This window comes from Chelonoidis abingdonii, chromosome 2 (genome assembly GCF_003597395.2).
Source record: "Chelonoidis abingdonii isolate Lonesome George chromosome 2, CheloAbing_2.0, whole genome shotgun sequence".
Taxonomy (NCBI): domain Eukaryota; kingdom Metazoa; phylum Chordata; order Testudines; family Testudinidae; genus Chelonoidis; species Chelonoidis abingdonii.
Window position 1 is genome coordinate 231,083,020 of NC_133770.1, and position 26,904 is coordinate 231,109,923.

General features: G+C 41.2%; 1 protein-coding gene across 3 annotated transcripts in view; it reads left to right on the plus strand.

The window, feature by feature from the left end:
* The window catches only part of RP1 (RP1 axonemal microtubule associated), a 305,041-nt gene that overhangs the window by 214,412 nt on the left and 63,725 nt on the right, over positions 1 to 26,904 (plus strand). For all 3 annotated transcript variants that reach the window (XM_032771359.2, XM_032771361.2, XM_032771360.2), the window contains 5 exons: positions 3,485 to 3,639; positions 7,078 to 7,156; positions 8,869 to 9,000; positions 9,153 to 9,334; positions 16,537 to 16,623. In XM_032771359.2, the coding sequence (XP_032627250.1) occupies positions 3,485 to 3,639; positions 7,078 to 7,156; positions 8,869 to 9,000; positions 9,153 to 9,334; positions 16,537 to 16,623 (635 nt within the window). The remainder of the gene's footprint in view (positions 1 to 3,484; positions 3,640 to 7,077; positions 7,157 to 8,868; positions 9,001 to 9,152; positions 9,335 to 16,536; positions 16,624 to 26,904) is intronic.

The following is a 26,904-nucleotide window of genomic DNA, read 5'->3' on the forward strand; positions in this document are numbered from 1 at the left end:
ATGGTCACTTCTGGCCTTGAAATCTATGAATAAAAATCCTTCTCACCTCATTCAAACACGTGGTCTACTGACTTCAATAGATCTACTTGCATGAACAAGGTTAGCAGGACTAGACTCTAGGTGCATCACAACAATAACATATCTTATTTCTGTTGACCCAGAGAATCCTGCATCTTAAAACCTATTTTTTCCAATGGCAGGACAACTTGCTGCCAAAATATCACCTAGGCAGATCATTTGCTTTAAATTGTATGGGCCAGATCCTCAGCTGATGCAAATCAGTGCAGCTCATTGACTTCAGCAGAGGTAGGCTGATTTACACCACCTAAGAATATATAGGCAAAGGCACCTTAAAGAGAGTACACTAGGCCTCAATCTAACAAAGCACTTAAGCACCTTCTTCAAGTACACGAGTAGTCAAGTGCTTTGCTGGATCAAGACCTAGGCTAATTTTTTTTAAAGTGATGGGGGAGTCCTTGAATACAATAAATAATGCCACACTGAAATGAGTTACTTTTCACAAAAGAGGCTTCTTTACATGCCATCCACACATGGTTGAATGATGAGGAGAAACAAAGACGTTTCCACCTAACAGAAATGTGTTGCAACATGTACATAAATGTTACCAGTGTGGATATATACAGCCCTTATTACTTGTATGCAAAATTGGTCTGTAAAACCCTTACTTCAGTGATATGAACTTTTTATATTTTAAAAGGATTAGAAAAATGACTATATGAAATGTCACAATATTTGTGTTCAGACTTTTTTATTATAACACTCAATATGAATAGCACCAGCTTGTGAAAAGAGCTGTAGGAAAAGTTTAAAAATAAATATCTTGCATAACACTTTTTTTTCTCTTTTGCCATCACCTACACATGAGAATAAACGACAGCTTTAGCTTGTGGTTTCTTAATTTTTCACAGTGTGTTTTTAACAATCACTCTTAAACCTTCCATAAATTTATCATAGGGAATCCAAGAAACTTGCTGTAATGAAGGCCTCATGAGCTTCTGGGAATTTTGATACAATTCCTGTATATTCTGTAGCCTCTCTGATTTCTGCAGCATACCGGTGATTATTTTGGCATGAGTGGGAGCTGAAACTTCTGAGACAGCCTAAGATGAATAGATCCTGGCAGATCTAGGGACTTTGATTAAAGTTGTGGGTACTCAGCACCTCTGAAATCAAGCCTTAAACAATAATTGCGATAGGATGTGAATTCATCAGCCAGATTACTTGCCCTTCCATACATCAAAGAATGTGTGTATTGGTGGATGAACCTACAATCTAAAGTGTCACTATTGTCGTATAAAGTGGCTTATTATTTAATAATAATAATAATAATAATAATTAATAATTACAAATATACCACTTCCCCTTCTGAAAGGAATCGAAGTGTCATATTGCTAAAGCTAATAGGTTCTTCTTTAGCTCAAGTTGATGCTTCTAAAGCAGAAGGATCTGAGATAGTTAGTCATTGTTGCCTCCCTGTAGTTCCTAATAGCCTAGGTGTATAGCTGGTCACAAATTTGTTACTTTACTTTGCTCTACGGTGTTGTTCTATCAGAACTAAAATAATCTTTTTGTTCTGTGTCTGTACAGTATTGATTAGTTCACCCCTTCCAAAACAAGCATAACCATAATAAGCAGGAGCTAAGGTTGAGATTTTCAAAGCTGAATATGAGGTCTAGTCACACCACTGTCATTGGAATTACTAGTTGTGTGACTAAATCCCCTTGTTGGCTTTGAAAAACTGGACCTCGGTTTCTCTTCCTGTACCCAAACCAGTTATTGGCTCCTCCATTCTTAAATGTCCTCCAACACTACTGTTCAGCTACAGTGCATAGTGACAGCAGCTTCCCCAGCCTCTCGTCAAGGCTCTTCTTCCCTAGCCTGTGCCAGAGAAGGCAGCAATGGCCCCACCTGTTCTTTCAGGCCTTGCCCCACTTCCACTGTTTGGCTAGGGAGAGCAAGGAAAGTGGTCAAGGTGTATCGTCAAAGATCCACTCTCTGGGCAAGGCTGACAGACGCAGGATTTCCTTCCCATAACCCCATATGGTTGCTCAGCAGAACAGTATACTTCCCTTCTGGCCAATTACTAGTTCACTACAAGAGCCTGAACTGGTTTTGAAGACCCATCCTCATCTCTCATGCAGCAGAAAAGGAAGGGAATATTTTATTTAAAGGTAAAAGCTGAAGTTGAAAGTATTTAAATATTAATAGATCATTTCTATTATTTTATATCAGTGTGCTTTAACTTTAAGATAATTGTGAGTGTGTTGTGGTCTGATGCATGAACAAGCTTGATACTCTTGATGTGTTTATTCACTGGAGGATAATTACATGAGTTGAAAGCATCTTAAGACAATCACAGTTTTCATCTAAACCATTTTATGACTGTGCAGTCCTTGCTCCAGTGCAAGATGAAAATGGCGTACACACAAAAATACAAATGGGGCAAATAGGAATATAGAGCCTTAGGGATTAGAATTAGTGATGACTATGTAAACAGGCAGTGGGATTGGGTACCCAAGAGGTCAGGAGGGATGTGTATAGGTTTTTCTCTAGGTTATTGAATACAGTAGTCAATAGTGCTGATTTTCTGGAAGAGACATTGCAGGGCAGAAGAAAGCTACATTCTGTGGATTCACAAACAGGGATTTATGCAGAGAGTAAGAATGTGTTGTAGTTAATGCACTGGACTGGGACTGAGGAGATCGGGGTTGTTTCCCAGCCCTGTTACAGAGTATGTGACCTTGGGCGAGTCACTTAGGGCCTACCGGCATTAGAGAGATTTCCACTGATGTAACAGCACCGACATAGTTTCACCCTGATGTAGAGCTTTGTGCTGATGTAAAACAGGGTTTATGCTAGTGCAGTTTACTCTGTTAATCTACTGGATTAAGCTGCACTGTTTTCAACCCTGCTTTACATTGGAGCAGGGTGACTCATTAGAATGTAACTGTATTGACAGTGTAACTAAACTGACTAAATTACAATGGTGCAAATTTCTGTAATGTAGGCAGGGTCTTAATCTCTCTGTGACCCAGTTGTATAAAATGGGGATAATACTTTTTCCCACCCTGTGTCTGTCTTGTATATTTAGATTATAAACTACCTGGGGCAGGGATCATACCTTATGTGTTTGTACAGTGCCTAGCACAATAGGACTCTGATCTTGGTAGAAGCCTCTAGGTACAACCATAATACAAATAATATTTAATAACTTGACAAAAAGGTGAACTATGTAGCTATCTATGGAGCTGCATAACTGCATTCTATATAGACCCAGCCTCTAATTAAAAACTTTTAAGTTGCCATTTTATGGTACTGTGCCTTTCCTTTTTTAAGAATATATCAAGTGATCCTCACATAAAACAATACAATAGAACCTAAGCATTTTTGTATGGAACCCAATTATGAGACAAGATGGCACAGAATTTCCCTTATAATGCCTGTTTTAAAATTTTTCTTTTAGTTGTGGAATATTCCATTCATGTGCACACTGGAGACATAAAGAAAGCAGATACCAGTGGAGAGGCTTATCTTTGTATTCAAGGAGCGAGAGGTGACTCTGGGAAAAGATGGCTTAATAATTCAAGAAGTGGACCCATCACTTTTGCCAGAGGCCAGGTAAAAAAACTGAGGAAAAATAATTGAAATTGTAAATGTCTCCTTAATAATACCTCATGTTTACTTAAAGCTTTTCATGCTAAAGGATGTTAAAAGTATTTGACCAGCCTGCCCATTCCATATAGGGATCATTTTACCTACTACTAAGTGACAACAATCTCTGGGATGAAATGTGATTGTTCTTCTGCACCATCAGCTTACACAACAGAGAGAGAGTTAAATTAATGAAGTGTTTTTGTTCAGAAAATTAGATTACAAACTCCTTGATGCAGTGACTTATCTAAACTATGGGCCAAATGCACCATTGGTGGGAGTACATAACGCTCCATAAGATATCTTGGTGTTGTGCCTGCTTAAATGAATATGGCACTTCTGAACCATCATGAACGCCTACCTAGCAATATAAACAATAAATAATAATAAGGCAAATGTCCCATTCTAGTCCTCATTCTCCTTCTTTAGTTCGTCCATTCAGAAATTCCTTATTAACCTTGCAAAAATGTTCTTGGTTTTTGAGAATTCAAAAACTTTTGCAGAAAAAATCCTGGAACAACTGTTGGTAAGAGAATAGGATAGTTAAGGAAAATTTCAGATCAAAATCTTACAGATACCTTGTTAGACCTCAGTGTCTGATACAAAATTCAAATTTGCAAGGCATCATTACATTTTTATCAAAGGTCAATGTAAAATCACCCTATAAGGAACCTACATGCATTTCTCTGTTACTAAGCTTTTTGCAGCTGACAGCCCTTCAACACTTAGTGGTGTTGAATGGAAAGTGAAGAACCAATGAATACTGCTTCCGTACCATTGTAACCAGAATCCAGATTATCCAGATTCAGTTTAATTCTTGCTGCTTTAGTCACCCCAGGGCATGATGAGGAGAACCTCCTTGTCAAAATCCAGGAGTTGCCATGACTGCCACTTTGCAAAGATGTATGGGAGAGGCCTTGACCCTGACTCATAAGTGGAAAACAAATCTGGACTATGTTACCGATCATCTCTACAGCAGATGCTTCCACATTGTGGTGAACAGAATGTGAACGAGCTGCTTCCACTGTAAGAAACTCCCTCCTCATGACTCAGTCTGATGAGAGAGTGCCTGACTTCGAGCTGCCATGCTTGCTCTGGTGCAAACTCAACTGTTTCAGAGGCAGGGCAGTGAGGTGTGCAGCAAATGACCACACCTGGGGACCTGGGAAACTCTTGTGTGGTTGAGAATGGTGCACACTTACTTGATGGCTTCTTACTGTGTGCTGATCTATCAGCTGTTGAATGACTAAAACATGTGATACCTACCTAAGTCCTTTTGACATTTGTCTTTTTGATTCATACATCTGAATTATCTCTTTACTTTTGCATTTTGATTTTTTTCCATCTTTATTATGCATCCACTAATAATAAGAACTCCAGAAGAACATATGAAATTAAACCTTTTGCTATTATTTTTTACTTTAACAGAGAGACATTACTCTGGTCTCTGAATATAGCTGAAGTACCTCAATGAATCTTCTACTTGACATATATTCTCTCTCTGCTCTAAACCCTTCTCTTTTCATTTTGTCTGCTGATTTTCATTCTTAAAAGTTTCAGAAGCCAGGTTTTATGAAAAACAAACTGGATCTTTGCTGCTTATTGCAGCCTTCCAGTTAGTCTAATTAATTTGTACAGTTCTGCAGCAGAGTGTGAAGTCCTACCTGATACCCAATAAATATGGGGTTAATCTCCCTGATCAGACTTTACAAAGAAAATCGGGAGACAGTAGTGAAAGAGGACTTAGAATGGTAGGGCTACCCAGGCTTTGTAAGATAATGTACGGAACTCAGTGGGGCCATCTATTTGGTAGGTAGGTGAGGATGATACTTAGAGAAAGCAGGATTCCACAAGCAGTTGGTAGAGACATGAAATAGTAGTGCTGGCTGAGAAGGATGGTGGTTCTGTTTTCTTTCTGCATATATAAGGTCTCTGCATTTTCTTTATTCTCCTTGTAATAAATTCACTTTTAAAGTACCCTGAAGAATAATAATTGAGGCAGGAAACTCATGGACTGACTCACTGATTTTTGTGAGTGCTGAGTCAGCTGATTGACTCCAACAATGAAGGGACTCCTGTTCTTTGAGTCCTTGGTTAGGGGAGCAACAATGTCACCTGGAGCAGGACTCTTCCATCTGTTTGAGTCCAGTATCTTGATTTTTTACATATTGTTTAAAGATTCTAGAATTCAAGTAATAACAGCACTCTTTGGATTAATGGTGCTCACTGCTCTCCTGAGTGTATTCTTTACCCTATCCTCCCTGATGACAATCTGACAAAACACCTACTTTTTTGACCTTGATACTTCACCCTTTCTCTCAGATGAGAGTTTGCCAGAGTACTCCATGTATTCATTGCCTCCAGGCTGGGCAGTCATAATTCATTGTACCTGGCACTGAACATGGTAGCCGTGTAGGGTTTCCATTGCCAGTTCAAGTCTTTGGCCTGATCTTAAAAGCCCTTACTGGGTCTGAATCAAGCTACAGCAGCAACTGCATCTTCATTCAGAGCTCACTTGAACAACTGTTCCTCTCTAGAATAACAAAGTCTGGGAGAAGTTCGTGAGCACCAGAGATAAAGCAACCTTAGTTGTGGAGGTTTTGTTGTGGAAGAAGTTTCCCGAAGTAGTCAGACTAATTCAATTATTTATCGCATGCTTCGAGACCCTGATCTTGGAGGCCTGAGTCAGCAAAATATTTAAGTACATTCTTTACTTTAAGCACAAGTAATCCCATCCATATTCAACAACACATGTCCTTAATTTTAAGCAGCTACCTAAGTCTCATATACTTAAAGTTAATCATGCTTTTATGAGAGCTTTCCCACCCCTAACCAGACTGAAGAGAGGTGTTTGGGAAAAGACTGAGAAAACAAACAAACCAAAAACTCCGTGTGCGTGTGTATCTTATGCCAGGAAAAAAGAAGATCAAAAGACTCCATTAAGTTCACTGAGCACTTCACCATGCAAATCTAAAATATTTGAGAACCTCTTTTGTGTGATGGAGATGACTTACGTAGAAAATCCTAATATAGATACATAGGTATGATGTCACTTTGTGTAACAGTCATAATTCATCCAATTTAGTTATTTCATCCTACAAACTTAGTAGAAATTGGCATCCTACCGGAACTTCAAGCTGAGCATCAAAGTTTCTGAAAATACTGTTTATCAATTATAGTGACACTTTAAAATTCATCAGAAAAGTCATACTAGTCACTAACAGTGGAAATAACAATTACAGCACATACTGTTTTATTATGCACTTGAAAGAAATGGAATGACATGATAAGGGTAAAGTAAAGTGCACTAACATACAAAGCAATGTCCACTTATGCAGAGGTAAATCCATAAGTCATACATACCAACCGTACAAAACCACAATTTAAATTATTCTCAAATTGCAGGTGAATGTTTTCAGAATCAAAGCAGTTCACCTTGGCAAGCTGAACCATGTTCTTGTTGGATTTAAAAGTTTTAAAAAAGGTACTGTATGATAATTTTAAAATAAACTAGGTGCCTGAAATATACAGCATTGTATTATAACAAATACCATATAACAATATTGATTATCATCAGATGTAATGGGGGTCAGAAATGCAGAAAAACATCTGTTAAAATTATGATTACAGATCATATGTTTAATGAGGTCTGTTCTATTTGGAAACTAGTGAAAAAATTGAAATTGCTGGACCTTTTCAGTTTTTTTTCTGTGTTTTGTGTTAGATTGTATATAACCTGGTTTCATTTAAATTGTCAATGTACTATAGGAGAATCATAAACAGTAGCCAGTGAATTACATAATGAAAAATTACGAGGCATTTCTTGTTTGTTTTTGCAATAAGTGACTTGTTTGATATATTTGGTTCTGCCAGTAGATTCAGCAAACATTTCTGTTTTCCAGCAAAAGTATGTTCTTTTTTCTTGTTTTGTATCTCATTTGGCTATCATTTCCCACCCCAATACCCATATACACTGTTTTAACTTTTCAATTTTTAAAATTATGGACATTTTTATTAGGTATAAAATAAATCCTTAATCAGTCAGGGTGAAATGCTTTCTTCCTCTGCCACCAGGGGAGAGGAACAAAGATCAATCAGTTGAGGTAAAAAGAGGGGCATGGAAGAGGGGGAGTGTTGGCTTCAAAATACTGTCCTTGTTTCCTATAGAAATCCATTCGCAGGTGTTTAAGGGGCTCTGGGGATGTGGGTGGGGTGGCAGGCAGAGAAAGCTACAGTCTCTGCAGCATCATTTCTCCCAACTCCCTCCACTTCTCAGTATAAATAATGCTGCAACTTCAAAATAGGTAGTGACAGTTGGGGACAGTGTAGGATCATGGCTCCTTCAGGACTCTCAGTGCCATGCTGACACAGCAAAGAGATGCAAGTAGCCCTGGCCTCTGCAAATCTCCTGAGATCAAGTTGCAGCCCATCTCTGAGAGTGGCAAACCCAGTTCCCCATCCCTACGCCCACCATTGAGAGCAAGAACATGTGGAAAATTCAGGAGCCAAATTCATGGAGTTTCAAGTCATTTATATAGGAAAAACCCTAATAGGGGGCTATTTGCCTCTTATTGCTTAAAGAGAAAGGGTGAAATCCTGACCCCACTGAATTCAGAGTCATGACTCCCATTGACTTAAGTAAGGCCAGGATTTCGCCAAAATAGTTTCCTCCTATTTAGGATTAGCTTAAAAACAGTCAGAAATATATCAGAACCAAGTGCAGTTCAGGAGTCTCAAGCCAGTAGTTTCAGTTTCAGTGGGGAAGTATGTGGATTTGTTTCTCATTTCTGATCCTCAAAGGCTGATGATAATACACCAGTCCTGGAATAATTCATTGTTATATGCAAGAAAAGTACGGAAAGGGCCATTTAATAAACACTCTTTATATTAGTTTTCTTTTGTTTCCTGCCTGTGTTGCCAAAAAAGTCATGTCACATGGGTACAGTGTAACATGCATTTATTGTACTCTCGGGTCAGTAATATTCCTCCTGTGGAGGAGGAGAAAACTCTTGAGCTGCCTGAGTTATAATCACTAATAAGAAATCTCTGTGGCCCCAAACCTGGGAGGTGTTGCATGTCTTCTGTGAGTTACTGAGTCCTCTGCATTCTCGTTTAAATCAGAAGCTTCAGCCTGTGTAGGCAGAGTTTATCATTGTTACTTGACATGCAATAAATTAGTATATTTGTTTTAATCAGATGACTGGTTCTTGGAAAAAATTGTTATAAAAGAAGAAAGTTACCCTTTTGCCACTCACATCTTCGCTCACAATGACTGGATCAGCAAACACTCAAAGAAAGCTTTTACAGAACTAGTAATTCCATTGAAAGGTAATGCCAATGAAATGTCTTTTGCTTACACAATTTAGTGTTGCATGACTAAGTATTTCTGAGTAAATTACAATTTTATAAATTAATGTAATGATTTATGGTGACTTATAAGAAAGATATGTATTCTGAATATATATTTCTTCTAAATATAGAAATGACTGTGACATCTGATCCAGTAAAATACTTTGATACTAAAAGCAGAGGACGATGGCAAATGTGGGTCTACTGTACACACATATCAGAAAAAGTTCCTGATATTCAAGTTGTTGTGTTTGGAACAAAAGGGAAATCAGCTGCACAGAAGATTCAGAATCTGAAAAATGACCCGTTTTTGGTTAGTTTCTTTTTATTATATTTTATATTAATCTTAACAATGTTTAACTGGGAAAGGTACATTGTGTTTTCTGTGTGCCGGATTGTACATACAGATTGCTTTATTGGTCAGAGTTGATATCTGACATTTCCCATGCACCAAGAAAACGGTGCTACTAGAACTACTGTACAGAAAGTGAAACCAGATATTATAGGGATAACAGAAGCATGGTGGAATAGTAGTCATGACTGGAGTACAGGTATTGAAGGGTATGTGCTGTTCAGGAAAGACAGAAATAAAGATAAATATGGTGGAATAGCATTACAGTCTATCTCATAATTAATATGCAAAGACATTAGCAGTGATGGAATGGATAAAACAGAATCTGTTTGGGTCAAAATCACTTTGGGGAAGAAAGCTACCAGAGGCTCCACTGGGATAGTGCTTGCAGTCTTTAAGATTTGATATGGATATGGATAGAAACCTCTTTAATATTTTTTAATTAAATAAATACTACTGGGAATTGTGTGATCCTGGGATACTTTAATTTCACAGATATAGGGTGGAGGACAAGTGCTACTAATAATGGTAGGGATCAGATAGATTTCTTCACCAAATAGTCACTGAGCCAACAAGAGGTGATGCCATTTTAGATTTGGTATTGGTGAGTAGTGAGGACCTCTTAAAAGAACTGGTTGTAGAGGAGAACCTTGGTTTTCATGATCATGAGACAATTCAGTTTAAACTAAATGGAAGGCTAAACAAAAATAGATCTGGGACTAGGGTCCTTGATTTCATAAGATCAAACTTTAAAAAATTTAAGGGAATTAGGTAAGTGGACTGGACTGAAGAACTCAAGGACTTGAACGTGGAGGAGCCTTGGAATTACTTTAAGTTAAAGTTGCAGAAACTATCTGAAGCCTGCATCCCAAGCAAAGGGAAACAATTGAAGGGAAGAGTTGTCACCCCCTGCCACAGCCACCCCCATTGCACCGTCTGCCCACAGCCTGCCCCTGTCTGCACCCCCTGCCCACAGCCACCCCCTGCCCACAGCCAGCCCCTGTCTGCATCCCCTGCCCACAGTCACCCCGTCTGCACCCCCTGCCCACAACAGCCACCCCCTGCACACGGCCCCCTGTCTGCCCGACCCCTGCCCGTTGCCCCACCCCTCGTCTGCACCCGCCTGCCACAACCAACCCATTGCACCCCCTTCCGCAGGCCAGGCCCCATTGCCACAGCCACCCGATTGCACATTGCCCACCAAGCCCTGCACTGCACCCCCTTGCACAAGCAACCCCACCTTGTTCTCGCACCCTTGCCCACAGCCACCCCTGCTCTGCCACCCTAGCACACAGCTCCCTGCCACAGCAGCCCCTGCCCTGCACCCCCCTGCCAAGCAGCCCCTGTTCTTTCTGCACCCCTTGCCCACAGCCACTTCCCTGGCCACAAGCCAAGCCCCTGCTCTGCACCCCACTGCCACCAGCCCACCCCCTACCACAGGCCACCCATCAATCTGCCACAGTCACCCTGCCACAGCCACCCCCTTGCCACCAATCTGCCCCAGCCACCCCCCTGACCCACAGCCAGCCCCCTTCTGCACCCATTGCCACAACCACCCCGTCTGCACCCCTGCCCACAGCCACCCCCACAGCCCCCCTGCCCAACCAGCCACCCCTGTCTGCACCCCTTGCCACAGCCACCCCCATTGCAACTTGCCCCACACCATCTGCCCACAGCCACTCCCTGCCACAGCCAGCCCCTGCCTGCACCACCCTGCCCACAGCCAGCCCCTGTCTGCACCCCCTGCCCACAGCCATCCCCACAGCCACACCCTGCCCACAGCCACCCCCTGTCTGCACCCCTTGCCACAGCCACCCCCATTGCACCATCTGCCCACAGCCACTCCCTGCCACAGCCAGCCCCTGCCTGCACCACCCTACCCACAGCCAGCCCCTGTCTGCACCCCCTGCCCACGGCCACCCCCTGCCACAGCCAGCCCCTGTCTGCACCCCCTGCCCGCGGCCACCCCATCTGCACCCCCTGCCACAGCTACCCCTTGCCCACAGCCACTCCCATTGCACCATCTGCCCACAGCCACCCCCTGCCACAGCCAGCCAGTCTGCACCCCCCGCCCACAGCCACCACCTGTCTGCACCCTCTGCCCACAGCCAGCCCCTGCCCACAGCCAGCCCCTGTCTGCACCGCCCTGCCCACAGCCAGCCCCTGCCTGCAACCGCCCGCAGCCACAGCCCCTGCCTGCAGCCACCCCGTGCCAAGCTCCTTGCCTGCAACCGCCCACAGCCGCCTGCAGCCACCCCCTGCCCGCAGCCAGCCTGTCTGCACCCCCTGCCCACAGCCACCACCTGTCTGCACCCCCTGCCCACAGCCAGCCCCTGCCTGCAACCGCACGCAGCCACAGCCCCTGCCTGCAGCCACCCCGTGCCACGCCCCTTTCCTGCAACCGCCCACAGCCACCCGCAGCCACCCCCTGCCACAGCCCCTGCTGCAGCCACCCCCTGCCCGCAGCCAGCCTGTCTGCACCACCTGCCCACAGCCAGCCCCTGTTGCAGCCAGCCCGTGTCACACTCCCTGCCTCCAGCTACCCCGCCCCATGCCCCTGTCTGCAGCCAGCCCCATGTCCCCTGATGCCCTGCAGTTCTCAGGGCAGTAACCTTGCACATCTGCTTCAATGAGGGGGGCAGGGAGCAGCTGGGAACCACACGTGCACACCCTAGGGTGACCAGACAGCAAGTGTGAAAAATCGGGACAGGAGGTGAGGGGTAATAGGAGCCTATATAAGAAAAAGACCCCAAAATTGAGACTGTCTCTATAAAATTGGGACATCTGGTCACCCTAGCACACCCCAAGGGAGTGGCGGGGACCCACACATGTGAAATGGAGTTCATTTCTAGTTCAGGCCCATCTTTTTAAAAAAGAACTTTAGGTAGGGTTAACATACATCTGTATTTTCCTGGAGATGTCAGGCTTTTAGGTTCTTAAATCACTGTCTGGGTGGAATTTTTAAAATTTAAAAATTCCTCCCAGGAAAATACAGATGTATGGTAACCCTATTGGTACAAAAAATACATACTGTGGCACATCCCTTAAATCAGAACTTTTTATAGGGAACCAGTTGTTAAGATTTTAGCAGCTCATCACTGAGGATATGGAAGTAGAAATTACAATATCCAAGGTAGAAGTCAAATTTAAACAGTTTAGTGGGACCAAGTCAGGGGGCCCAGATAATCTCCATCAAGAATATTAAAGGAACTGGCATGTCAAATTGCAAGCCCAGTAGAAAGGATTTTTAATGAATCCATAAACTTGGGGGTTGTACTCTGTCACTCATTGCTAATATAATATTTATTTTTAAGAAAGGAAAATAAAGTGATCCAGGAAACTACAGGCCCATTAGTTTGACCTCAATAGTATGCAAGATCTTGGAACAAATTTTGAAAGAGAAAGTAATTGAGGACAAAGAGGCAAATGGTAATTGGGATAAAACACTACATAGCTTTACAAAAGGTAGATTGTGGCAGACCAGCCTGAACTCTTTCTCTGAGAAGGTAGCTGATTTCTTTAGTTAAAGGAAATGCAATAGATATAATTTACCTAGATTTCTTTAAGGCATTTGATACAATTCCATATGGGAAATTATTAGTTAAATTGAAGAAGATGGGAATCATCATGAGAAAAGAAACGTGGATAAGGAACTGATTAATGGGAAGACTACCATAGGTCATACTGAAAGGTGAACTGTCAGGCTGGAGGGAGTTTACTACCAGAGTTCCTTTGGGCTCGGTCTTGAGACCAATCTTATTTAATATTTTTATTAAAGACCTTGGCACAAAAAGTAGGAGTGTGCTAATAAAAATTGTGAATGACACAAAGTTGGGATGTATTGCTAATATGGAGGAGGGCCAGAATATCATACAAGAAGAACTGGAGAACTTTGAATACTGGAGTAATAGAAATTGGATGAAATTTAGTAGTACAAATTGCAAAGTCACACATTTAGGGATTAAAAACAAGATTTTTTTTCTATAAACTGGGGAATTATCAACTGGAAGTGACAGGAGGAGGAGAAAGACCTGGCTGTATTATTTGATCACAGTTTGACTTTGAGCCACCAGTGTGATGCAGCTGTGAAAAAGGCTAATGCAGTTCCAGGATGCATCAGGCAAGGTATTTCCAGTAGAGATAGGGAAGTGTCATACAAGGCATGGGTGAGATCTCATCTAGAATACTCTGGACATCTGGTCTTCCATGTTCAAGAAAGATTAATTCAAACTGAAACAGATGCAAAGAAGGCCCCCTAGGATGATCAGAGGAATGGAAAACCTACCTGAGAAGAGGAGACTCAAGGTGTGATTGGTTTCCCCCCTTAGAATGCCACCTGATGTACTGGGATACTGCTGAGCCCACCTGTTCTCCCAGCCGGAGCACCCTTTTTCCTGTCTTGCTGAGCCAGGCTATTAAGCCTCCTCCAGCACACACACAGGCAGGGCCACACCCAGCTGCAGAAAGACACAGATGCTGAGATTAGTTCTGAGAAGACTCAGTTTAAGAGACTTGCCCCAGCACTCAGGTGTCCACATCCCTTGGAGTGCAGACCCAAAGAATATTATGAAATCCACCTCCTCCCTCAATGTGGAGGAAGATATGCACAGCTTCTTATCCTCCTACCCCCTTCCTAATCATGAATTTTACAAATGGGGTTATATTATAAACAAGAAATAGGTTTATTAACTACAAAAGGTGAATTTTAAGTGGTTAAAGAGATAGTAATCTGCTTTGTTCTTTTTGCTAAGCAAATAAAACAAAACATGCAAACTAAGCTTGTTTCACTAAAGAAATTGGTTACAAATACTAATTTCTCACCCTAGGTCAGTGATTCTCAAACTTTTGTACTGGTGACCCCTTTCACACATCAAGCCTCTGAGTGCGACCCCCCCCTTATAAATTAAAAACACTTTTTTATATTTAACACTATTATAAATATGCTGGAGGCAAAGCGGGGTTTGGGGTGGAGGCTGACAGCTCGCGACCTGCCAAATAATAACCTCATGACCCCCTGAGGGGTCCCAACCCCCAGTTTGAGAACCCCTGCCCTAGATATTGTTGCAGACAGATTACAGAAAGTCTTGAAAGGCAGCTGCACTAGTCTCCAGCTTGAGACCTCAGGTATTATTACTCACAAGCTAGACGCCCTTCCAGCTTGGGCTCAACCCTTCTCACCCCAATTCAGTTCTTATTTCCAGGTGTTTCAAAGTGTTTCTTTGGGTGGGAAAACAGAGGAGAACCCTGATGATGTCACTCCCCTACCTTATATAGCTCTTGTGTAAGGTGAGAACCCTTTGACTTCCAGTGGAAAAACACTGGCATTTCAGAAAGAGAGGAGGGATGTCCAGTACCAGGTGTCTCTGTAGGGCTGTGGCAGCTACTATTCGTGGCTGTTTTGAGCATTCACAGGAAGACTAAGCTCTTTTATTACAGTCCATTGTCTTTGCTAGTGGGCCATTAGCACTGTCTGGCTTTCTCATTATTGTACCTGAAGGGCTAGTTGGAGGTGACACCCAAAGTAACCTATTTGAAATACAGATACAGGGTCAATATTCCTAACTTCAGATACAGAAATGATACAGGCATACAAATTGGATAATCACATTCAGTAAATCTTAATTTTTCAAATGATACCTTACAAGACTCATCTTGCATAAAGTACATCTCAGTTATGTCATATCCATATCATAAGCATATTTCCATAAAGAATATGGAGTTTAATGTCACATAAGGAGCTTGGCTCGTTTAGCCTAACCAAACAAAGGCTGAGGAGAGATATGATTGCTCTCTATAAATGCATCAAAGGATAAATACCAGAGAGGGAGAGGAGTTATTAAAGTTAAGTGCCAATGTGGACACAAAAACAAATTGATATAAACTGGACATCACCAAGTTTAGGCTTGAAATTAGATGAAGGTTTCTAACCATTAGAGGAGTGAAGGTCTGGAACAGCCTTACAAGGGGAGCAGTGTGGGCAAAAAAACCAACTGTTTCAAGACTGAGCTTGATAAGTTTTACTGAGGGGATGGTATAATAAGATTGCTTACATTGGGAGATTGCAACTGCTAGTAGCAAAAATGCCAGTAGCTGGAGATATGCAGGCTCTGAGTGGTTGGAAGAGAATAACTGAGGTTGAGAAGTGAAGCACAGATGAGGAGTTGAATCCTTTAACTGCTTTTTTCCTTGGCTTTTCCTGATTTGCATTAGTGGCATTGCAGCAATGATATGTATTAGCCCCTACATGACCACCTTGAAAGAGCTGATGTCCCAGCGTACTCATCAACTCTAAGGCCAGAAGAGAACACTGTGTTCATCTATTCTGACCTCCTGCACATTGCAAGCCACAGAATCTCATCGCACATCTTTACATTCAGCCTGAACAACCAATGGGTAGCCTTAATTCCAACCATAAGTGTAAATTTAAATATAAATACTTAAACAGCTGTAAATTTCAGTTCTCTAATTTCTACATAAAAATAAAATACCAACTTTCCAAACAATTGCTAGAACATAGATCACCTCTTCGCTAAAGTTTATTCATAAACATGAAGGAAAAATATATGTCAGCATCCACCATTTGCAATCTGACCCTATATTTTATTTACCCACACCAATACAAAATCACTACACAACTACACATTACAAAAAGTAATTTATGAAATTTATGGAAGCCACTACCAACCCTATCCTGATCATGAAAACACATGAAAATATAACCAATAAACATGGTCAGAGTTCAAGGCTGCCTGTTGGCTGCTCAGGTCGAGGATGGAGATCTATGGGCTGTGAGTAGGGGACTGGAGGCAACTAAGATTGAGAAGAGGAAATGATAAATGGAATGTAGCTGGGATGTAGTTGTGATTTCCTTGCTTTTTACAGTTTGAGGTGGGCTGTGTAGTCTAGATGCTTTAACTTAAAGTTAACAGTGTTTTTTGTGGGAGATATATACTGTACGGTATGAGTTCAGATTGATTTTCTGATTTACCATTGGGGTTTGTTCACCCTTGCTCAGCATTCTCATTTGTTCACTCATCTTTCCAAACGAGTTAAGAGAAATGAAACAAAACAAAATCCAAAAAACCCCTCAAAAACTTGCCTTATGATCAAAATGATTGCGTAAGGCATGCTTCAGTTAACTTTTTTGTATTATTATTTGACAGCTGACTGTTGATGATATTGGTGATGTAACAAAAGTTTCCTTCGTGTTATCTGGCCCACGGTTAGGAAGAGGAATTAAACTTCACAAGGTAATTCACATTAATTGCATTTGACCTGGCTGCATCGGGCATAATAACAATTGAAAAATACCTTTTGGAAGTACATTACCTTATACCATGTAGAACACTTCTTTGTAATGCAACAATATTATTTATTCGCATGTGTCAGAAATAGAAGGTGAAATTCTGGCGCCATTAAAGTCAATGGGAGTTTTGCCATTGACTTCAGAGGAGCCAGGGCTTCCCCCCATAATATGCAATCTCTGACAGAATATGTTAAATGTATTGATATTTGCTGAGTCTTATATTTAGTGAGCAAGTCCATATCACAAAATCCATTATGTAGCAGGGGGCAATATTTTCTATTCATCTATGCTTTTAGCAGGTATAATGGCCCTGCATGAAAAGAGTGACTGACTTCTGGTGATTCACAGTGTCCCTGATTCAAGAAAGCATTCAAGCCCATATATAAATCAACTTCTGTTCAAGGCAGTAGGTGCACAAGTGGCAACAGTTTTAATTTTCAAACTTCCTAAAAGAAATCCAGTCAATTCTCTCATAGCAAGCTAACTGTTACGCACTGTTATGTATTGGAGATAGGACTGCAGGACAATGTCTTCTCTCTCCTTGAGCTTGATCCTGCATGTTGCTGAATGCTTGACATTAATGGAAGTGGAGCACCTTGCAGAATCAGGGCACTTACCAGTTTGGGACTCCAGGGCATAAAGTTAGCCATGTGGAATTCTTCAGCTTTGGGGCCTTTTAAATGCTCAAGGACCCCAGTACATAAAGTTTGGTATGTACTTGGTGGTCTGCATTCCAAGTACTCTACAAAAAAAAATTTATATCTAGAGTCCTTAGTCACTTAAGGTCTTTAAGGCTGAAGGTTTCTGTCTAGAGAACTTTAATATCTTGCGTATAAAGTTTCTACACAAAGAAATTCATGCTCTGGAATACTTAAAGCTTAAGAAATAACTTCTAGAGCTCTGCAGATGCTAGTCTTGTACTTTATGTTGTAACTCTGAATCTTTGAAAAAAGTTGGTATGCACATGGATGGAGCTATATTTTTATATGCTAGCCAATCGCCATTTTTCAATTTGTGTTTTGTAAATTGACCTAAGAGTCAAAGAGTGTGCTTTTAAAAAAAATAGTGTAAAATGCCATTTTTTCTCTTCAGAAACTCAGAAATGGACAAAATGGATTTTCTTCAAACACTTTTACAAAATTTTTACAAAATTTTCATTTTCAGGCTGACTAAACATGGATAACTTTTACTTAAAGGGAAAAAATAAAGATATGAACAACTAAAACTGTCAGATTATAAGGAAGGCCCAACATAACCTTTATTATAGTATTTACTGCCAAAGTAATAGGGTGAGTTTTCAAAAAAGTTAAGAGTTAAGTGCCCAGTTTTCATTGAAGAGCATTGGCATTTTGGAAGTGGATTAAGCTAAATGGAATGTGAGTGTTCACACGGATTTAAAGCAGTTTAAATAATCCACTTTAAATTCACACTTTAATTAATTTGGATTAATTTTCCTGAGTGTCCCAGGCCTGGTCCGTATTACAAAGTTAAGTTGACATAAAATGCCTTATGTCAACCTAGTTGTACATGTGTTTGTACTTAAATTTGTCTCCCACTGATGTAAGTGCCCCTTTACAGCAGTGCAGTAACACCTCCCCAAGTGGCATAGAGTCACGATTGATGTATTGAGGTCTATGCAGAGCAAATGCAGACAACATTACTTATGTCAACCCTAACAGCAGCTGTCCCACAATATCTGACATTGAACTCTCCTGGTCATAATTGTGAACTCCACTGTTCAGGTGTCACAGAAATCAGAAGGCTCCTGTCCCCTTTAAAGCCCTGTGAATTTTTGAAATGCCTTTTTGTGATTGTCCAGTTTTGTGAGCGCAACAGGTAATCCTCCATTGTTATGTGTGACTGCCCACCTGACTATGCCAGTACACACTCCAGTTGCGCTCTGGCTTGGAGTAGGCAGGAGATATTGGATTTCCTAGGCCTATGGAGAGAAGAGGTTGTGCAAGCACAGCTATAGACAAGCCATAGAAACATGGACATCTATAACCAGATTGCACTGGAGATGCAGGAGAAAGGATGCCTGACCCAAATCAGAAGGAGAAAGAAGAGGACTTGGGAGAACATGTTCCATGAGATCCTGCAGGCCAATGCTGCATTAGATAGTGAGCAAGGGCCTGGAGGATGAACATTGTACAGACTGAAGAAGGAAAGAGTGGACAGGAGAAAGTCCCAGAAGGAAAAGGAGAAGAAGATGCATCAGGACATAATGGAGCTTCTCAGCAGCAAACACTTGTGGACCTACGGTAATCATGGGCTCACCTCTCTTTGCAGTCCATGGAGAACTTAATTACAGCACCTCCCTACACCCCACTTCAACATTCCATATGGTATTAGGGCCACATCCCTACCCTTACCGCTCTATCTCAGGGACATTAAGGAAAAGTACAGCTTCACATACACTGACCTATGAAATCCACGGCTGTGTATGTGTAGGTAAAATGGACATGAATGTTCTTTCTCCATAGTAAGTTTTGTTCCATTAATTTATTAAATTTTAAATTGAACAGATTTTTCTTTGCACTGGTTTTGTTACCAAATAAAATTCTATTATTTGAAAAATAAGTCATCTTTATTAGTTGACAACGGATGCTGCAGAGTGCTTAGCAGTTCTTAAAGCACCCAGTCTAAGTTGGGACACAACTCATAAGATCAATGACAGCACAGTGTAATAATCATAAATATACAACAAGCATCGCAAAATTGATAGGAGCCTTGACAGTGTTATATTCATAGCTGTACACCAAGCACCACACAATTCCTAACAGGTCTCAAAACATCAGAGCCAGGTAGAGCACAGTACACCGCAACACATTACTGTGGTTCACTGTTAAAGTGCTCCTTCAAAGCTTTCCTGAGCTGTATAGTTCTGCACTGAGTTCTTCTAATAACCTTTTGTCTGGCTGTTCAAACTCAGAAGGCAGGTGTTCCATCTCCATCCTTTACCTCGGTGGCAACTTTTCCCCGCTTTGCTTCAAAGATATTGTGCAGCAGGCAGCTATAACCACTGGGATGTTTTTGCCACTGAGATCCAGTGTTCTGAGTCAACTATGCCAGTGTCTCTTCAGTCTACCAAAAGTCCATTCAACTGCCATTCTAAACCTGCTGAGCCAACAGCTGAATCTTTCTTTGGTGCTGTTGAAGTGGCTGGTATGGAGTAGAGTGAGTGCCCCAGAATCACTTTTGGCATTTCAACTTACATTGCCAATCATAATCTGCAGCTCAGGAAAGAAAGTCCTGCTTGCAGCTTCTTGAATAGTTCTGTGGTTTTAAACATGCGAGTGGCATGCACCTTCCCTGACCAGCCAACACTGATGTTGGTGAAGCATCTTCAGTGATCCACCAATGCTTAATGCATTTTGTGACAAGGTGGTCTGGTGCCAAAATGGGATATGCCTGCCATCTATTGCTCCACCACATTTTGGGAATTCCAGTGCTGCAAATCCATCCACGATGTCCTGTACATTGCTGAGAATCACAGTCCTGTCTAGCAGGAGATGATTAATGCTCCTGCATACTTGCATGACAATGGCCTCCATAGTGGATTTTCCATCTCCAAAATGGTTTCCCACTGACCAGTAACAATCCAGCATTGCAAGTTTCCCCAGTGCAATCACCACTCGCATCTCTGCTGCCAGTGCAGCTTTCATTTTGCTGTCCATGCTCCGGAGGCTGGGCAAGCTTGGATCCAGGAATGTGGTTTTGCACATCCCAGAGTTCTGCAGCCACTGCTCATTATTCCAAGCCTGCATTATGATGTGATACCATCAGTCTGCGCTCATTTCTCAGGCCTAGAAGCAGCACTTTACCACCTGCAGCTGCTCCACAAATACCACCAACAGCTTTGAAATTGGTTCTCACTATGTCCCACATTAATCTGTCCTCCAAGGTATCATCATGTTCCCCACTCATCTGGTTCTTCCTGTGGCTCTACAAATACTGAAGGATCATGCATCCTGGGGTTGCAATACTAATGACAATAGTGCAGAGCTGTGCAGGCTCCAGGCCTCTGACAGAGATGGTGGAGAGCAAGCAGGGCTGCGTGGGTTTGTGGGATTTTTAAAAAAGGTGCAAAAATTATGGATATAGATGACATTGTGGGATGAAGACAGTTGCACTCTGGCAGGGCCGGCTCTAGGTTTTTTGCTGCCTCAAGCAAAAAAAATTTTGGCTGTCTCCTGTCCCAGCCCTGGACTCCCCCCACCCCCCCGCACCGCCCTGCTGCCCTAGCCTTGGGCTCTCCCCCTCACACACACACCTAACAATTGTCAGCACCAGATGCTTCAAGAAAGGTAAAATAAAAGTGTAAAGTTAAATAAAGTGAAAAGTGTAAAATATCTGACCCTTATGAAAGTCTCATCTAAACCATAATAGATCGCTCAAACCCATAACATGAGGTTTTATAATCATCCAACAACACTTTTTTAGAATGACATATCATAACTCTGAAAATTATTATCCGTATAAGTGTCTTTATCACTCTTTTAATTTTGCTAAAATCTTGGCGTCCAATATTCTGGTGGCCAATGAATTCCACAGTCTAAAATTATGTGTGAAAAAGTATTTCCTCTGAATTTGCTGCTTTCAATTTGCACCATCTTTTTTGGCAGAAAACTTGCAGAACACTATTGTGTCAGAGCCCCAGTAACAGAAGGAGGCTCTGAAGACAAATGTTTAGACATCTAAACAGAAATGACATGCCCAACAAGCTAAACCTGTCTCATTCAGTTTTTGTTCTGGACATTTCTGGGATGACTACTTAGCCAAAAGAGTAGTTAGAAGAAAAAGATGTACAAAAATTCTTGGCTTGAATCCCAGAGAACTCTATCCATGAAGACTCAGGATCTCATAACTTCAGACCAGAACTGAAGAACAATCAATGTTTGCCTCTTTGGGCAAAAAGGTCTAATTGAGGAGTCACCTGACACCTGAAGATGGAAGCAGTGACCTTCAACAAACCTTCATATGGATTACTGTATTTCAAACAGGTTATTAGCTAAACTTTGTTCTTATTGGGGAGATGAATCTCCAGAGAAATGATTTGATGCAGGATGCGATGATTTCAAAAATTGAACATTGCTCAATAAAGTAGGCAGAGAATTAGCTTTGTCCTTGTCAGCTTTATACAAAATCATGGCATAGGTGTTTTTATCAAAAACTTGCACAGATCTACTCGATTGAAAGAGGAAAGCATGGGAAAGTCGACAGAAATTGCCCTCAACCATTAGATCCTTACATTAAGCCCTTGTTCACCTTACAATTCCTAAGGACTTGAACTGCATAACGACAGGAAAGCTCCTCAGCCAATGCCAGATTGCATTGTCACAATTACAGCAATAGCTGAAAAGTACAGACACCTTTTGCAAATATTCTGGGGTACTGCCCATGAAACAGAGCCTCGCAGGATTTTCTAAGGCATAGTCACAACTTGAGAAGGCTTTGACTTTATCTGGTCTAGTATATCAATTTTTAACCTAACTGGTTTTTTTTGAATCTTACATGAATTGTCAATCAAAAACTGTCTTTTGGTAAGCAACGTGGTAGAAGTCTGGAACAGGGTTCCCATGAATTTTCCACCATCTAGTAGCTTTCTTGTGGTTTACTCTAAGATGAAGGAGCGAATGAAATAGCGGTACACCCTACTAAACAATCAACTTGATTCTTTCTCCAGACTGCTCTAACAAGCCTGCCTATCCAGGAAAGTGTCATGTGGACACCTTGTAAACTAACTTATGTTAAACCACTTGCAAAATATAGTGAACAAAACTTGGAGCTTTTTTGGAGACCAAAAGAGTGGGTGGTAAAGCTGTCACCAGCTAGATATATTACCATGGTGTGGAGAGGGGGTTTGGGTAGCAGGTGCTCTGTTATTTGCATTTGATCTCAAGTATGGACGACTCCTATTCCTAAGATCAAGATTCTCGGATGTTTCTTTTTTTTCCCTGTGGAGTTTTAGAGTGCGAATAAGATGGAGTTAATATGGTGACTGACTGCCTCTAAGGCTCCAAGCACTAACTCAATTCTTCAGCATGCTGGTTACTGTAGATTCAGAGCTGAATATATTTTCAGTGACTACATATGCTCTATGCAGAGTAAGTTTTTTCTGGATCAGCTCAGGGATTCCATGGCTCTTCATGACAAAGTCACAGGACTGCCCAATGTGAGCTTCTGGCCTACTCACATAACTTTCATGCTCTGGATTTAGTATCCTGAATGGAAACGGAAGTAAGCAAAGTCAGGATAGCCCTTCTAAAACAGGATGAACGACATATTCTAACGGACATCATTGGACACAGAAGAACATGAGAATTTACAGATGGTTTCTGAGGATAACATTATCGTGAGAGTAAAATCTTTAACAAAGTGTCAACAAATATTGCTCCAACAGTTGTGTCTTTCTCTGAATTATTGTGATGCCTAACATCCTCACAGTAAGCATCATTTACAGATGACCTGTGACAAGTAATACAAGAGAGCAAATGTGCTATGCAGTTCTATTAATGGAAGTGTAGCTGACTTAATCAATGCCACCATTATAGATTTTTGTACAGTCATTTGCTGCGCTTTGTTTGGGAGATGAAGTTTCTCTTCTCTATCATAACGTTAATTTCACCATAGCATTTGCTAACTCTTCACAGCTACTTAACTGGCAGTTTGTGTGAACCTGTGCTGCCTCTAGTTCAGATTTTTTCAAAGAATTTTTCATTGCCACTTTGCAGATATAAAATGCTCAGATTTTTAACAGAAAACTGTGTCTGCTTCCATGCAGAAAATGAATAATGTTAATTCTTGTGAGAATTAAGTAAGTACTTATTTAACCCAAATTACATAGCGTTTAAAAGGCAAAACAGACCATCTAGATTCATCTAGACCAATAGTTCTCAACCTATTGTGGGCCGCATATGCAGCTCTCTGTGTGTATTGGGGATTCGCAATCCAGTGCAATATCTATACAAACCTGAATGGCACCTTGAGGATGGCCACAGAGCCACGCTGGATTGATTTGCTGACTGTGCACAAGATAGACACCTGCAGGCCATGGGTTGAGAACCACTGATCTAAGACTGAACTCCTGAATAACACAGACCACTGATATTTCACCCAGTTAGCCCTTACTGAGCCCAATAACTGTTTGACATAAAAATACTTTTCCAGAAGACAGTCCAGTCCTGCATGTCTTCAAACCAAAGCACAGAATCCACTACTTCCTCTAACACTTTGTTCAATGCTTAATCACCCTCATTTAGTCGAATTGTGTCTTATTTCTAAACAGAAAACTGGCTGGCTTCAGCTTCCCAGCCATTGTTCTTATTATACCTTTCGACTGATATATTAAGAACTCCGTTCACACCTGGTATTTTCTGCTTGGGAAGGCACTTATACACTACCACGTTACATCGCAATCTTCTTTTTGATAAAAGGGTGCAATCAATAAGGCATTTTCTCTAACCTGAATCACTTTTTGTAGTCTTTTCTGCACCCTCTTCAATTTTTCCAACATTCCTTCTTTAAAATGTGGAACTCCAAAACCGACACAGTCTGTACAGCATCAGTCTCACCCATGCTATAGTCAGGGCTTAAAAAAAAAAGACAAAGAAAAATCCACTTCTCTAGTCCCCTATTTATTTATACATTCAAAGATCTCTTAGCCTTTTTTTGCACAGCATCACAGTTGGAAGCTCATACGGAATTATCTGTCCAATATCAATCCCAAATCCTTTCCAAGTCATTGCTTCCAGGATACAGCGCCCCACTCCATATGTATGGCCTGCATTCTTGATGTATAACTCTGCATGTTCAGTACAGCCAAATTCAATCTGTATGCTACCTCGTCCTGCCTCATTATTTATCATGGTTATTCTTTGGTTCATCTGGCAATTTTTAAATCAGCAGTGATTTTGATTTTTTTTACATTTACTTCCGATCATGTATGGAAATGTTTGAACAGACATTGCCTTAAAACCAACCCCTAAACAGAAACACCACCCATTCAATTATAATTTCGCCTCCCTTCCCCCCCCCATCTAGCTACTATTTTTTCAGATCTTTTACTCCACTTAATTGTGAAGTATTTATTGGTATAGTACTAATTTTTTTTCATCAGAATGTATCAGCAGTACTTAAGTCATATACCTCACACAAGTCTATTACATCTAGGCCAGTACCTTATATCAACCCAAATTGGTAATTGTGTTCTTTACAATCAGGTTTGTTTGACAAGACCTATTTCCACAAAACTATTTACTTAACATTAATTATTTGTATCGTTTAATCTTATCTACTGAATCCAGTACACAGCTTCTCCATTATTTTTGCCTGGCACTGATGTCGGTAAAGGGCACAGGAACTATGTCACCCTGCTTTGTCCTTTTTGATTATTGCCACAAACACACTTCCAAATTCTTCCAGAATTTTCTCCAGTATTCCAAGACTATTACTGAAAAAGCTATCAGTGGGCCAAATATCTCCTCAGCCAAACTCTCAACGACTAGTGCAAGTTCCTCAGGCCTTTAAAATCTCTTAGATATGCTGTTTAACCATCCTCAGTTTACTATATGGACTGCAAGCACTTCACTTCTATGTGATATGAATACCCCACTCAGTTTCTGTCCAAATACAGAACAGAAATATTTATTGAACACTTCTGAACTATTCTGCATCATTTACCATATTCATCTAGTACAGGCCTAACCATTGCCTAGATTCTTTTGTTCCTAGTTATACTTGAGCCTTGCCAGCCATGAATTTCTCCCTGATGTCTAACATTCCCTTATCAATTTCTACATTTCATACTTCTAATTCAGTATACTCCTAGCCCCGTATCCATGGTAAAGTGCTTTACTTATCTAGAATGGCCCCCCTACCAATGAGACCAGGAAGTGATTGTTAGCCAAAGTTGGGCTCTTTCTCAACTGTGGCCTTTTTGTTCAACTTGAAAACTTAAAAAACTCCCAATGTTGAGATTATGGATCATTCCACTATTTTAATATTATTTTTAACCTGACACACAATTTACAATCGTAAAGTGTTTTGGAATAAACCAGAAGGCAAAGCAAAACCTATGGTCCATAATTAAAATCTTTCTTTTTAGTAAGAAAAACTGAGCGATGGTGTGCTGAAGTATATAAAATACAGCTTCAGTTAGTCAAATGTTGATGTGCAAAAACTTCTCCGTTTCCCTGTCCCCTCCGGAGTAGATTTCATTATAATCTTTCCCACTTTCAGTTCTCAGTTTACTCACATCTCCGTGAGGCATCGAATATCAACAGCCTCTATCGCCTATCGTCATTATATGGTTATACCAGTTCCCTATCAGTCTCACCCTAGGCCGACCTCTGGTATCGTTATTTATCGCCTGGTCCTCTACTTCGGGGTTCACTCTACAGCCCACACTAACCTGTCACGCAGGGCATCATTAACATCTCTTTTTAAATCAGTGTTCTGCAGCTTTTTTTAAAAAATTGCTACAAAGTCAATTGTTCATCTTCTTTTGTCTCTTTTTGGACTGATATCTTCAGCAATTACCAGTGGTTTGGAAAATGCACGGCCCAGGATCCACAAGGCACTGTAAGATTTATCTCAGGCTAACAGGTGTAGTAAGCGCATAGCAGGAGTAGGTTTAGCCCCTACGGTATACTTAAGAATATTGCACGTGTCTCGCGTTTCTGTTGTAATGTCATTTGCAATACAAAAAGCTCAAATGCCAGTATACACATTGCCACTCTCAATTCTCATCAAAGTGCCATGCCTTGGTCCAGATTAGCCATGAGATTTTAGTTTCACTTCATAAGTGCAAACAAGCAGTTATTTTTTTTGTTTTTGGTTTTTACCTTGGACTTCTATTTCGTTATGGGAGCAGTCTTCTGAATCCCATCTAATCGCCATTGTATATCCTTGGAGCAGTATTGGAAAATCACTTGAGGCCAGACAGCAGACAGCTAACAAAATTACCATTATTACACACACGAGCTGACCTAACCGGCCGAAACAGGCTAGGCATCTAGTTATCCCTATATCTAGCTCATTGCCATGGAACAAAACCATGACAACCAAGTACCAACAGCGTAGAAAAGTAGATAAAAGGAGCAAGAAATGCTTCCCAGTGTTTATAGGACTGGAATTGCTATTTCAACAGCCAGGCTGGGGGGCAGCAGTGCGGGGGGGGAGGGCAGTTGGGAAAGGGTAAGCCAGCGCTGGCGGCTAGGGTTGT